A 13369-nucleotide genomic window follows, 5' to 3' on the forward strand; every position below is an offset into this window, starting at 1 on the left:
CATAAACAAGCCTCTATGTGAACAAGTGGTCCGTCAGCACGAGGCAAAACAATACACGTGACAATATGTTGTCATGGTGATGTCGTATTGTTTACCTGACCCACGTTTTACCGGCTTTCTCTGGACTTCTGTGACTAAAATGACATCTGTTTTTTTAGCGATAAAATTTTATAGCGATAACAGGAGAAGTTACACAATGTCCCTTTAATATTTACTATTTTCTGTTAGATGTGATCCATGTTTGATAAAAACTAACTTCAAAGTTGGCTGGCGAGACAAAGACACAGATGGAGACGCTGCTCGGTGTCTAACAGGAGACGTCCTCCTACCTGATGCTGATGCACTGGTGAATTCGACAGAACGTCTCGAAGATGAAGAGACGAGCGTTCTCGATGAAGTCCTCCAGACAGGCCACCAGGAAGAAGTCGTTGACCAGGACCTGAGGAAGAGACACAGACAGTTATAGTCCGCTGAGGGACATCGTCCACACAGGGACATGAGGACAAACTGAGACTGAAGACAAAAAGAAATTGAAGACAAACTGTGACTGAAGACAAACTGAGACTGAAAACAAAAAGAAACTGAAAACAAAAAGAAACTGAAGACAAAAAGAAACTGAAGGCAAGGCAATTTTATTTGTATAGCCCGTTTTTACAAACAGTTTGTCTCAAAGGGCTTTACATGGCATCGTAACAACATCCTCTGTCCTTAGACCCTCAAAGACAAACTGAGACTGAGACTGAAAACAAAAAGAAACTGAAGACAAATTGAGACCTTAGACAAACTGAAACTGAAGACAAAAAGAAACTGAAGACAAAAAGAAAGTGAAGACAAAAAGAATCTGAAGACAAACTGAAACCATTTTGGTTCTAGACAGTCGTCCATCAGGACTCGAGGACCAATCAGACGTCAAGGTCACAGTGACATCACATCAGGTTGTTTTGGCGTCCCGTGAACGTCTCACGCTCTGACGTCTCTCTCTCTGTGTCTCTGTCACTCAGGTTAAAAAGATGAAGTGAAACGTGGCGCCGTCAGACAGGAAGTGATGCGTTCACCGCCCCGTCGTGTTGTGGGAGAGATTAACTTGTGATGTCTCAATCTGTGTGTGTGTGTTTTTTTTTAACAGTTTTGGCCACAGGAGCTTAAATCCATGAATTCATTAGTCTGAGGATCTGAGCAGACGAGACGACATCATCGCTCTTCTCTCAGACCAACAACAACTAATCGCTGATGTCACTGTTTTTATACCTGTGCTGTAAACTGTTGGTTAACCCTTTCTCTCGCCTGGTCTCTTTGTGTATTAATCCTTGTTAAACTTCAGCCCTGTGACGCACAATCAAGTAACTACATCATTTTTTTTCAGGACAACCTGGGCTTTTAGAATATTCACTCTGTAGTGGTGTCATATGGATGTAGAAAAATATATGATCGGAAAAAGAAAGGAAAATAAAAAACGGAAAATAAATTTCACACATATTTGTTGGAAACACACAGAAAAATATTATAAACGTATTTTTTTAGACTCTATATATCTGTTCTCTGAGGTCTTGTGGATCAGGGGAAAAAGAATAAGAGCTCTAACTATGATACAAAATATATTAATTTCATTATTTACAAAAACGCCCCACTGGCTTGTCATGAAAACAGTGTGAGGCAGAGACACATCAGGGGCTTTTTGTCTTGTTTCCTTCAGTGAACAAACTTACTCCTTCCATATGATGCTCCCATGTCTTGGTCTCAGCTTGAGTAAAATGTGTAAATGGTAAATCTACACATTATTTATTGCATTTACGGCTGATTTTCCGCGATTCTACGAGGCAACAGAGCAGCTGTCTGGCACACGGGTCTCCTACTGGACACGGATGTTTGAGGCAGAATCACTCAGCTCCTGGCTCAGCTACAGACTCAGCAGTGGACTCTTTGTAAAGGCCGAACTGTTCCGCTTTCAATAATAAAAGAATTACATCGCTGTCATTCGGCGTTCCTGAGCTAGACGCAAAAGAGTAAAACAATATCCCTAAATCTAATTTATTATAAAAATTTGTGTGTTTTATTTAATAATCTTCTCAAAACTTTTCATCGTTTCATCTGATTGACTTTGTTTTTGTACTTTTCGCTCTGATCTGCTGCACAAATAAAGTTTGATTGAGTTAAAAAGTGAGAAGAGCAGCAACATGTTGTGATGTGAGTGTCAGACTCTCATTAAAACCAGTTATTGATCTGTTGGAGGCCAGATGAACGGGTTTAATTCCCCTTCACTATTAAAAGCAGCCGACGCCGTGGCGACGGGTCGGGTCGACTTAACGAAAACCTGTGACAGCGGAGCCGCGGTCGCTGCCAACGCTGCACAATCTGCACCAGGAGGGTGAAAGCCGGCGGATGAAGACTTTCTTATAAGGATGTGCAGACTAGAGTGGTCCCTGAACACAACACAGAGCTGAAGGACGTCAGGGGGTTTGTAAAGAGAGAGGGCGGCGGCCCCAAAGCTGACAGCTGTTACGCTTTGGAAATCAAACTGAATAAAAAAGTAAGAGGCAGCAAATCGGGGCAGACGTGGATTTGCTGAGGCTGAATAGCTGCAGAGTTTAAACGCCAGGACTCAGGAGGGAGATCAGAGCTTCACTCCCCTTCAGTCCCAGGAGGCTGCTGACTTCTGTGGGGGCGATTTAAGGCCCGCGAAACCGTGACAAACACACACTGGCAAGCAGGAAGCAGGAGAAAGCTGCTGCTGCTCACCGACTCACACTCCCGCAGCTTCTTCTGGGCGCTGTCGAAGTCAAAGTTGACGTAGAGACACTCCACGAACTCTGTGATGGGGTCCTTGTAGGTGTACGACTCCTGAAACAGACACACAGGAGAGTAGGAGTTGTAAAAGCTTTATTTTCCCCCGAAGGGCAGTTCAAATGCAGCTGAAAATACCCAAACACATAAGAAACAGAAACAGACGTTTGCTAAATAATTAAGACAGTCAGTGGACAACACCGGCCCAATAACTGGAGTGATCGTCATGTGCAAAAGGGGCAGAATTTACACAATCTCTACATTTCATTTGAAAAAAAAAAAGTAATACAAAGGGTGCATCAAATTAAACAAAAGGTGCACAATTTTAAACTACCTAAAAAGTACAGACAGATGCAAAATTTAAAACTTCTGCAAAGTGACCAATGCATTTTCTACTGCTAGAGCCTGGAGCAGCAGTTCACCACACTCTGTCCTCTATTTCTGCTCTTGACCTTGAGATTTCCAAACCCAAAGGTTTAAATTGAGGCTTAAATTCAACAAACGATTTATAAAATATTGTTAAAACAGGTTTATCAACGTTAAAAGAGTTAAACCTCCTCAATAAAAACTGTCTTTTCTGAGAGTTTATATTTAAAGGTGCTGACAATTCAATTGCAAATGCACGATTGCGGAGGAGGAGATGGAAAGAAAGAGGCAACGAAGGCGACATGTCCGACCTCTCAATATGAAATATAATATATAATAATATGTCTGTAAAACAGTAGTCAAAATTCTGAATTTTTTATATTTATTCTCTCAGCCTTTAAGAATATTTTATGTTTTAAGGATGGGAAATAATTTTTGAATAATCGAACAGTCATTCAATGAAAAAAAAAATTAATAGTTCATGAGACTATCTTGTCTGAAAAAATGTAAATGTTCCTTTTTTACTGCGGCAGAAGGAGAAACATGGAGAGACTCCTACAGCCTCAGAAAGTTGTGTGAAACTCTGTAGGTTAAATAAAAAAACTAATGAAACTGAGGTGCCGACTGTGATGAGAAGTGGAGAATACTGACGTATTGACGAGAGGAGACTTCATGTTCTCATTACGTGACGAGGACTTACTGTAATTGAACGTTTTTTTTTTTCAGTCGGTGATTTAAAACGACGGGCTGGCTGAAGGTGCGTTCAGGAACCGAAATGTGGAACTGTTTGACTTCAAGTGAATCGATACTTTGGTAGGAATTCAGTCGGTACCAATAAAAGTACCAAATTTGGTACCCATCCCTACTGACTAGTGACCATCACACAATAGCTGTCAGACACCGACCGTACGAGACAAAAGTTCTACCCAGCCGATGTGTCGAGAACAAACCAACTGTGGCTGCGAGAACAGAATGACGTCATTTTTTTCTGGCAGCCGAGGGAGAGAGTAGGGGTGTGCCAAAAAATCGATTCACATAAGAATCGCAATTCTCATTTAATACAATTCAGAATCGATATAAAATGTTCCAAAATCGATTTTAAAAAATAAAAAAATGAAACAAATCTGCTGCTGTCGGCCACAATTTCCTTAGAATTTAAAAGGCAGCGTGTTTAACTGCACTATTTTTTTTTAATAAAGAGGCACTTTAATTAATTACTTTAACAGTAATATGTGGTATTGGTTTTATGCAACAGTTTCAACAATTCCATCTAAGCATGGATAAATGTTTAAAACTCAATAAATGTGAAAAGACACTTCAGTCATTCTATCTTGCAAAGCAGACTGGAGGAGATCATGAGGATCCTTTGCACACTGATAGACTGAAACAGAAATCATTAGGAATCAAATCGTTTTGAGTCGAAAATCTATTTTGAATCGAATCGTAGCCCCAAACATGAGAATCGAATCGTGAGATAGCAAAAGATTCCCACCCTTAGGAGATAGAACAGATTTCTTTCTTCTTGTGGAGGATGAACAGACCGTTACCCTCTGTGATGTATTTGTCAAAGCTGTAGAATCCCTCCCACCAGAGACTGAAGTCAGGTAGGATGTGATGTCAGTGTGTCCTCACCTGTTGGATGACCCTCACCAGGTCCTTCAGCACCTGGCGACGCTTCCGTACGTCCTTGTTGGTGATGACGGCGGTCGTGAGGTAACGGAGGATGTGTGGACACATGGTCTGGATGGAGTTCAGGTACCTGACACACACACACACACACACACAGTCACACAGAGTCACACAGTGAGGTCATCGTTGGTTACCATGACAGCAGACGAGGACGACGCGGGAGCGGAGACTCACTGAGGCTGGTAGAGGAAGAGCTCGATGATGTTGTCTCGGCCTTTGGGATGGTTGAAGAAGACGAACAGGGACCAGTGGATGAGCCACGTCCTCTGCTGGAGGCTCTGCAGCGGCGAACTCACCGACTGGGACGGAGACACAAATTACAGTCTAATAATAATAATTATCACAGTTGATTGATATTCATACAGAGTAAACATGACTTGAAGAAAGAGGAGCTGGCAATAAATCCAGGTCAAATATGAACTGTGACTTTACTGTAATGTCTTCCCGGCTTAATCCACTATCTTGGTTTTGTGCAACAGCCCACAGGTGTGAACAGGTGTGAACAGGTGTGAGCAGCTCTTTATCATTTAAAGGGACAACGAGGAGTTTCTATATGGTTATTTAAAAGTCTCACGTTAATGTGGATGAATCTCCGCTACCCACACTTGTTAATGGGCCCATTTTTGATAAATATATTGTTTTGTCTCTATCGTTATTTCGTTATTATTAGTGGTGGCGGAAACGCTGGTCGAGCCGACCAGCTTTTCTTTACTTTCGGTTTCGTGGCGAGTCATGAGAATAACGCTGCCGAATCGCCGTTTATGGTCGAAACTACAACGGTATGTGATCGTCTTCAAACCTCTGACTTTAATTCTTGATGAATGAAAACATGAGTCTGTCTTGCGCCGGTCAAAGAATTTTACGGTGCGCGGAGGCTCATAAATGTAGTGTGGAAACACTTCGCTTTTCCAAAACTCCTCGTTGTCCCTTTAATCTAATCTCTCACATTGTTGTCAACAGTTTCCCTCAGCCGGGTCAGATCCTCCATCGCTGCCTCCCAGTTCTGCATCAGGATCTCAGAGGCCAGTTTCCCCCAGAGAGAGCTCAGGGCGTTCCTGTCTGTGGAGGGAACCTGAGCAAACACACTCATCGTCAACAACTAGAGCAACAACAGACTGAGAGATAACCCTGTTGTTGTTGTTGTTCTGTTCTCACCAGGACACGGAAGAAGTAGAGATACTCGGCAGCTCCAGAGTAGTTTCCACACTCGTACTGGAACTTGGCGTATCTGTAGAGAGTGTCCAGGTACTCCTGACGAAACTACACAAGACGACAAGGAAACACACACACACACACACATTTAAGTACGACATGCTTGTTAAAGCGGAAAATGTTGTACTTCACAGGAGGAAAACTGTTTCAAAGTTTGAAGAAAGCCATTTAAATGGTCTTTGAATTGAAATATACTTTCTTTTTGTGTATTCTACTGGAAACTACGTCATTTAGGACATTTTTACAGCCTAAACAGTCCTGTATTGCACTCTGACGTTCACCAGGCAAATTCAATCCAGGACTGTTTAGGCTGTAAAAATGTCCTAAATGAGGTAGTTTCCAGGAAACTCTGGACTATCTCCCTTCAGGACACTTGGATTGCAGTGGACGAGCAGTGTGGAGGAATATTAAATGGTTTTTGTGTAGTTTTATGGACGTTTTTGTGTCGGGCCCTGTTACTCTCATATAAAGTTTTGGTTGGACTAGGAACCGGCCTCCCGGGTCTCCAGATGCACTTTGAGGAATGAAAAACTACTCCAGATTATTCATCAGCATGAGGGGGAGTCAATAATGACTGAATTTCATTTTCTGGTGAACTATTCCTTTAAATAGACCAGGGGATCAATCACTGATTTACTGATAAAGGATCTTAAAAGACGCACGCTAAAGCAAACTGTTCAGTGAGCGAGAAGCTGCAGCTGCTGCTGCCGGAAGACGTCGAGTAGGTGATCGTTTCATTTCAGAAATAACAGCCGCTGTCAGAGAGTCAAGAGCCAATCAGCTGAGTGTTACACTGGCCTACACTCTCTAACAGTGAAATAATAATTACAATTCAGTGAGTCACTTAACATTGTTTCCCAATAAACATTTGTACACTTGTGAAACAAATTAAAAAGAGGAGCTGGCAATAAATCCAGGTCAAATATAAACTGTGACTCTACTGTCATATTTTTTATAATCTGTGATACTGGTGCAGTAAATTCTGCCTTTATTCAGATGTTCCTGCTGTTTCTGACCTGACTTGTGTTTTAATACGCACTAATAAAAATTAGACTCTGAAATAACTGTAAAACACAACAACAGTTGACTGAACCAACACAACAGCAGGATGAGTTAATCAGTTTACTGGAAACAACATCATTTAGGACATTTTTACAGCCTAAACAGTCCTGCCTAAATGACGTTGTTTCCAGTAAACTCTGGACTATCTCCCTTCAGGACACTTGGATTGCAGTGGACGAGCAGTGTGGAGGAATATTAAATGGTTTTTGTGTAGTTTTATGGACGTTTTTGTGTCGGGCCCTGTTACTCTCATATAAAGTTTTGGTTGGACTAGGAACCGGCCTCCCAGGTCTCCAGATGCACTTTGAGGAATAAAAAACTACTCCGGAGTATTCATCAGCATGAGGGGGAGTCACTAATGACTGGATTTCATTTTTTGGTGAACTATTCCTTTAAGTAGAAAAATTATAATTACTGTATTGATAAATGAATCACGCTTAAATACAGAAAATTGTGCGATTAAAGGTTGAATATGTAGAATATTTATTAAAAGCTATATTTTTTCAAAAATAATACATCCAGGGGGCCTTTAGAGGGGTACAGAATGAAAGTATTGCTTTTCCATAAAAAAAATTTTTTTAGTCTGAATTATTATTTTTAATTTTTTTGACGGGCTCGACAATGACTTTCTGTCAACGTTCTGTTTACATTCGTACCTGCCTGTAGCCGACACGTGGCTCAGTTCTCCGCTGTTTTCCTGACTCCTCCCGGTCGGATGCGTTTGTTTCCAACCAAGCCTTTTTAATAATCAATCGGTGGATCAATGGATTATCATATACTTGTTAGGATGGGTGTATTTGTGTAGTCTTATCTGTCATAAACACGTTTATCGTCGCGGACTTTCGGTGCCACGGAGCTCCTTTTTTTTTTTTTTTTTCCCAACTTGAGGAGAGCAGTGACAGCGGAGGCTCTGAGGCTCTGAGCAGCAGCAGAGAGCCTCCACTCTCCCTGTAACAAGCTACAAGTCATTTATTATGCTGTTAATGACGGTAAAAATGAAACATAAGGTAAATATCCTGCTTAGCTCTCCTCCTCTGCTGTCCTCTGTTCAGAGCGGAGTCCCTAGCAACGGCCCGTTTTGCCTAGCAACGGTCTGGCAATCGACTGCTGGAATTCTTTTTCTGTTGTTTTTCTTGTAATTCTACATAGTCAACCTTTAATTACTTGTTTTTCTTTAAATCGATTGACGTGAGTTCAGTGTGATGGTGACAGCTCCCAGACACATTTATTCAGATGTTTGTTTATTAAAGAATAAACGTTGAGGTCTGAGTGAACGTCGACCTGATATGAGGTTCAGTCTGAGACACAGAGAGACGTGAGGAGGCGACAGTCCACAGACCTGGAGTCAGTTTAATCCTCTGCTCTTTAAAGTGTCAGAGACTTTGGTTTTAAACTGAAACAAAACCTGTTGTTTTCTTCACTTTCTCACGCCGACAACAAATCCTCTTAAGATGAGTGAACACGATGCGGATCATGTCTTTAAGTCTCCCACTAATCACAACAAGGAGCTGAATTCATATGAAGATTAAATAAAAACCGGTGTGACAGTAGTTTCCTCTGATCACAGTCAGAGACGATCGCTGTGGGAGTTTGCTGCAGGTTGTGTTATTTTTTTTTTTTTAAAGAGTGAGATTTGGATTTGAAAGAGTTCCTGTTGGCTCCCTGTGGATGCTGCTGTTGCTATGGAAACTAAAACACACAGTTGCTTGGCTGCTGCCTGGATTAAAACACTGTGTGTGGACTAATACAACGTTTCTCAACTTACATTGTGTTTCTCTGACAGATAGTCAAACAGCATCCGCCCGTCTCTGAGGAACAAACAGAGAAACAGCAGATTAAAGTCGTTTCTCAACAACAATAATCCTCTGGTGTTATTACACTATTTATTTTAAATTAAAGAGGAACTATACAAGTTTAGTCTCTTCTAGAGCCGCAAAAAATAATCGATGAATCGAACAATAATCGATTATTTAATGAATCGCCAACTATTTTGATAATCTAATAATCCGTTTGAGTGGTTTTTTTAAAGTAAAAAAGTCAAAATTCTCTGATTCCAGCTTCTTAAATGTGAATATTTCTGGTTTCTTTGTTCCTTTGTGACAATAAACTGAGTCTCTCTTTGATTTGTGGACAAAACAAGACATTTGAGGACGTCGTCTGGTGGTTTGAGAAACACTGATTGATGTTTTTCGAGACAAACAGAGTTGTTTTAGAGGTAAATACAGAGACTGCTTGATGAAAAACTGTCCCTGAAGGCAACGTGCACCAGCAGTTTTGCATTAAATTTCCCTCTAAAACAACTCTGTCTGGTAACGTTGTGTTATTATCTCATAGTGTGGTGAATGTGCAGGTCACAACTTGTCCACCAGAGCGTTTTGGAGTTGTTGGATTGTGTATTTAATGAGTTTGATGAGGGAAACCAAGAAATCCCATGAGCCTCCTCTGTAGCGTAGCTCTGAGCAGCTCACGGCTCTGCTCCACCGTTCTAAAAATAGCTTGCACCGACAATTAAAGGTAACGAACCTACTGCTATGACTATAGGGATTATGGCAATGGGCCAATTTGCCAAAATGTTGAACTATCCCTTTAACATTTTATTGACCAAACATCAAGACGACTGTTTTTATGTAAGAAAATCTCAGCTAAAGGAGTTTTATCAGCTGAAAGCAGAAGCAGAGCAGACTGTAAATGTAGCCTATAAGGTAAAAAGTCCTGCAGAGTTCCTCTTTAAATTAAAATGAACCTCTAAATCTTGTTAGAGAAGCGTGTCTATGCGTCCGGCTGCTCAGACCTGGTCGACTGCATCTGCCTCGTGGTCTCTGGGTCTTCAAACATCTTGACGATCGGCTCCGTCTCCGACTGCAGCTGCTTCAGCTGGGCCACCACCGTGCTCCTCTTCTCCCTCAGGGCTGAAACACAGTTACAGTTCTGTCAATATCTCATTCAGGAAAGAACAAACAACCGACACAGAGGCATCCTGAACCTTTGAGCCCGTTTCTGATTATTATTATTCAGTATTTACAGTCATCTGCTTTATTGTTTTGTCCATGAAATGATAGAAAACTATTAGAAATGCTCATTTAAAGGTCCAGTGTGTAATAATTGTCAAGGTTTATTGGCAAAATCTGAATCTACTACCCATGAATATGTTTGTATAAGTGTATAATCGCTATAAAATGAAACCTGTTTGGTTTTGTAGCCATATAATTAATATTTTATATCTACATATAACAAGGGTCTTGCTTTAGAGAGTGCCGCCATCTTGCGCCGCCATGTTTGTACGGCAGCCTGAGGGGAAAATCCAGCCAACCAGAGAGCACGTTTCAAGAGTTTGGTAAAATGGTTTAGATCTTCACCTCATCGCTCCATGCTCCTGAAATACTCCCAGTCGTCACAGTCCTGGTAAACAAGTTTTTTTTGTATCTGTAATACACAAAATCTGAAGTCTTCAGTTTGGTTGATTTCAGGCTAAAACCGAAATATATTAATATGACCATACCATATTCACCAGTGATTAAAAAAAAAGAGGCAAATTAACTGGTAGCACATGTGCAAGCAGATTATTATTATTATAACAACCTTCATTTAAACTCGGAGATATATTGAGGAAGCAACCTCATTTACAATATAGCCGAGACAGAGCACAAAACATTTGAAACATAAAATGAGCATTTTAGAAATACTTATAATAAGAAGAAGTAAAAGTGACAAAGATAAACTGAAAAACAGAGAAGTCTAGTTAAAAACCGGAGCAGTTGGAGGTAAAATAACATGCAATATGGATTTAAATTGTCCTAATGATAAAGTGTGGTACGTTTCAGATGGTTTTGCAGAGTGTTAACATTCAGTGTGAACAGAAGGAACCTGCAGTGTGAGCCAGTCCTTTCAGCATGTATGATAAAGACTTGCATTAAAAGATACTAAAGAGTTAATATGGGATGGTAAGAGCCCAGAGAGAGCTTTAAAAATAAATAAAATCCAATGTCTGTCATGCCTGATGAAAAATGTACTTGCACTGTCTCATATTTTAGGGGGAAACGCCTCCATTTAGGGGCAGACTACATGAGCCCTGATAATATATGCTGTTATACATGTTGTTATATATAGATATATAGATATATAGATATATATTGAGCTGTCACTCACAGTGTGGGATCTCTTTGTCCGGGTACAAGTTTTTATAAACATCCATGGCGAAATCCACCATGTTGGTCTCGCTGAGGAGATCCAGCTTCCCCTGGAGGAGTTCCTTCTCATTGTAGATCTGGGACAATAAAAAAAACACAGATTTACAGTTTTTCTCAATCGCTTTGGTGCTTTTCTCACATCACTCTTAACATTTGCACAACAGTTAGTGCATTTCTCAAAACAATTATTACAAACTGCAAAACCTAGTGGATGACCTGCAAAAGCACGTCACTTGCTCAAAATGGATTATCCATCCCTCAAAAGCAAGTATTTATGTCAATGAAACTGTCAGTGTCGTCAAAATGAGAAGTCCTGACACCATCGTTTATGAACAAGATAGTCAAATAGCTTAGTCATGTTTTCATTAGGACACTTTATTCTCTAAGTGTTTTCCAATGCAAAAAGTGATGATACTACCTGAAAATGCTCAAGACAGCACTATACACTACTTGTACAGCCATGTGAAAACTACAGTAAAGTTACACAACTAGTAACTGATACTGAATATGTATGTTTGACATTTCTACTGTATATGCTCTTTGCGATTCTGATTTGTTCACAGCATTGTGCAAAGGAAAAATACACTACAGTCATCTACAACAAAAATAAGAAACACTCTTTGGGTACAACTTTACGTAAATCTGTTCTCTAGTGAAGCTGTAAGTCTAAATGTAAATGTAAAAAAGTTCTTGTCCCACTGTATGTTACAGTAATGCCTGACACAATGACAGCAGTGCAGATTGTTTAGCGCTGAATTACTGTCATACCTGTTCTTCCTTACTGTAAATGTTTGAATAATTGAATTCACAGTGCTTCTCCCAACATTTTAAATTAGTTTGACAGATTTTGAAAACTAGTTCAACAAAAATAGTTATGAGAACTTTCATTCTGATCTGAGAATAGCACCAAAGCGACTGAGAAAACTGTATATAAACTACAGACTTAGAGACATGAACAAAAACAACCATAACGACTACAACACGTTCATCACCACCGCTGCTGCTGCTCTGTAGTTTAGCTTCATGCTAAAAACAATAGCAGCGCTAACAGGACAGTTGGCCGAGGAATTACAATAAATCCTTTCCCACTTTTCATGTTGAACTTCTGCGGTGATAAGTGAAGTTACATCAGCCAAACATTTATATAAGAATACGTACAAGAGTAAATTTATCACGTAGTTTATCCAAACTTGACAGTTAGCCGCTAGCCGCTAACTGGCTGAGAAGAGTCTCGGTGGTTTTTCAGCTACAAATATCGATAAATAAACTTTATCGATAAATTTATTAGTTGTTCGCCGCTCGGTGTGTTTCACCTCTTTCACAGACAGGAACTCCAACAGAGGGAAAACCAGGTGTCGGTCCAGAAAATGTGCTATTTTGGTTGTCAGATCGTAGTCCGCCATGTTGGCCGCCAGCTTCAAAACAAAACTTTATTGACAAACAGTGTTGTGGTTGTGACGTAGGTTGCAGCTACGTTCCCGGGTTTTTATTTATGGTTGGAGAGCTCAGTACTGCAAGGAAATTAAAGACATTTTTACTGTAACTACACACAAACACACACACAAAAAGATAAATAAAATAAACCTGAACTGAATTGAATTTAAAATGAACGGAATTACAGTAATATACAAATAAAAGAAAAACAATCACAAAGGAACAAAACTAAGACACATTGACAAATAAAAAAAAAACACAAACTTCAAGTATAAAGTCGTAAATTTCCGACTTTATTCTCGTAATATTATGACTTTTTTCTCGTAGGAAATGTACGACTTTATTCTTGTAAATTTACAACTTTATTCTTGTATAAATTTATGACTTCGTTCTCGTAATGTTATGACTTTTTTCTCGTAGGAAATAGGGAATATATAGGAAATAAGAAAGGTTATTAATTGAATTGTCTGTAAAATAAGATAGATAGATAGATAGATAGATAGATAGATAGATAGATAGATAGATAGATAGATAGATAGATAGATAGATAGATAGATAGATAGATAGATAGATAGATAGATAGATAGTTGTGGTTGTTTTTAAAGTAGCATCAAGGACTAAATTGCAGTGAAACCCCC

The 13369-nt window shown here is 39.9% G+C and overlaps 1 protein-coding gene across 1 annotated transcript in view; it reads right to left on the minus strand.

The window, feature by feature from the left end:
• eif3eb (eukaryotic translation initiation factor 3, subunit E, b) overlaps positions 1-12749 on the minus strand; it is a 17322-nt gene extending 4573 nt beyond the window's left edge. Inside the window, exons 1-10 of the mRNA XM_085790723.1 lie at positions 12611-12749; positions 11257-11374; positions 9902-10019; positions 8876-8918; positions 5992-6096; positions 5783-5908; positions 5011-5135; positions 4780-4906; positions 2737-2838; positions 330-439 (exon numbers count right to left, since the gene is read on the minus strand). Of these exons, the coding sequence (XP_085646849.1) occupies positions 330-439; positions 2737-2838; positions 4780-4906; positions 5011-5135; positions 5783-5908; positions 5992-6096; positions 8876-8918; positions 9902-10019; positions 11257-11374; positions 12611-12700 (1064 nt within the window). The 5' untranslated portion in view covers positions 12701-12749. The remainder of the gene's footprint in view (positions 1-329; positions 440-2736; positions 2839-4779; positions 4907-5010; positions 5136-5782; positions 5909-5991; positions 6097-8875; positions 8919-9901; positions 10020-11256; positions 11375-12610) is intronic.
• Positions 12750-13369: the final 620 nt, after the last annotated feature.

The sequence above is a fragment of the Trachurus japonicus genome, chromosome 11 (assembly GCF_045865225.1).
Source record: "Trachurus japonicus isolate A0001 chromosome 11, Traja_1.0".
In the NCBI taxonomy this organism is placed as follows: domain Eukaryota; kingdom Metazoa; phylum Chordata; class Actinopteri; order Carangiformes; family Carangidae; genus Trachurus; species Trachurus japonicus.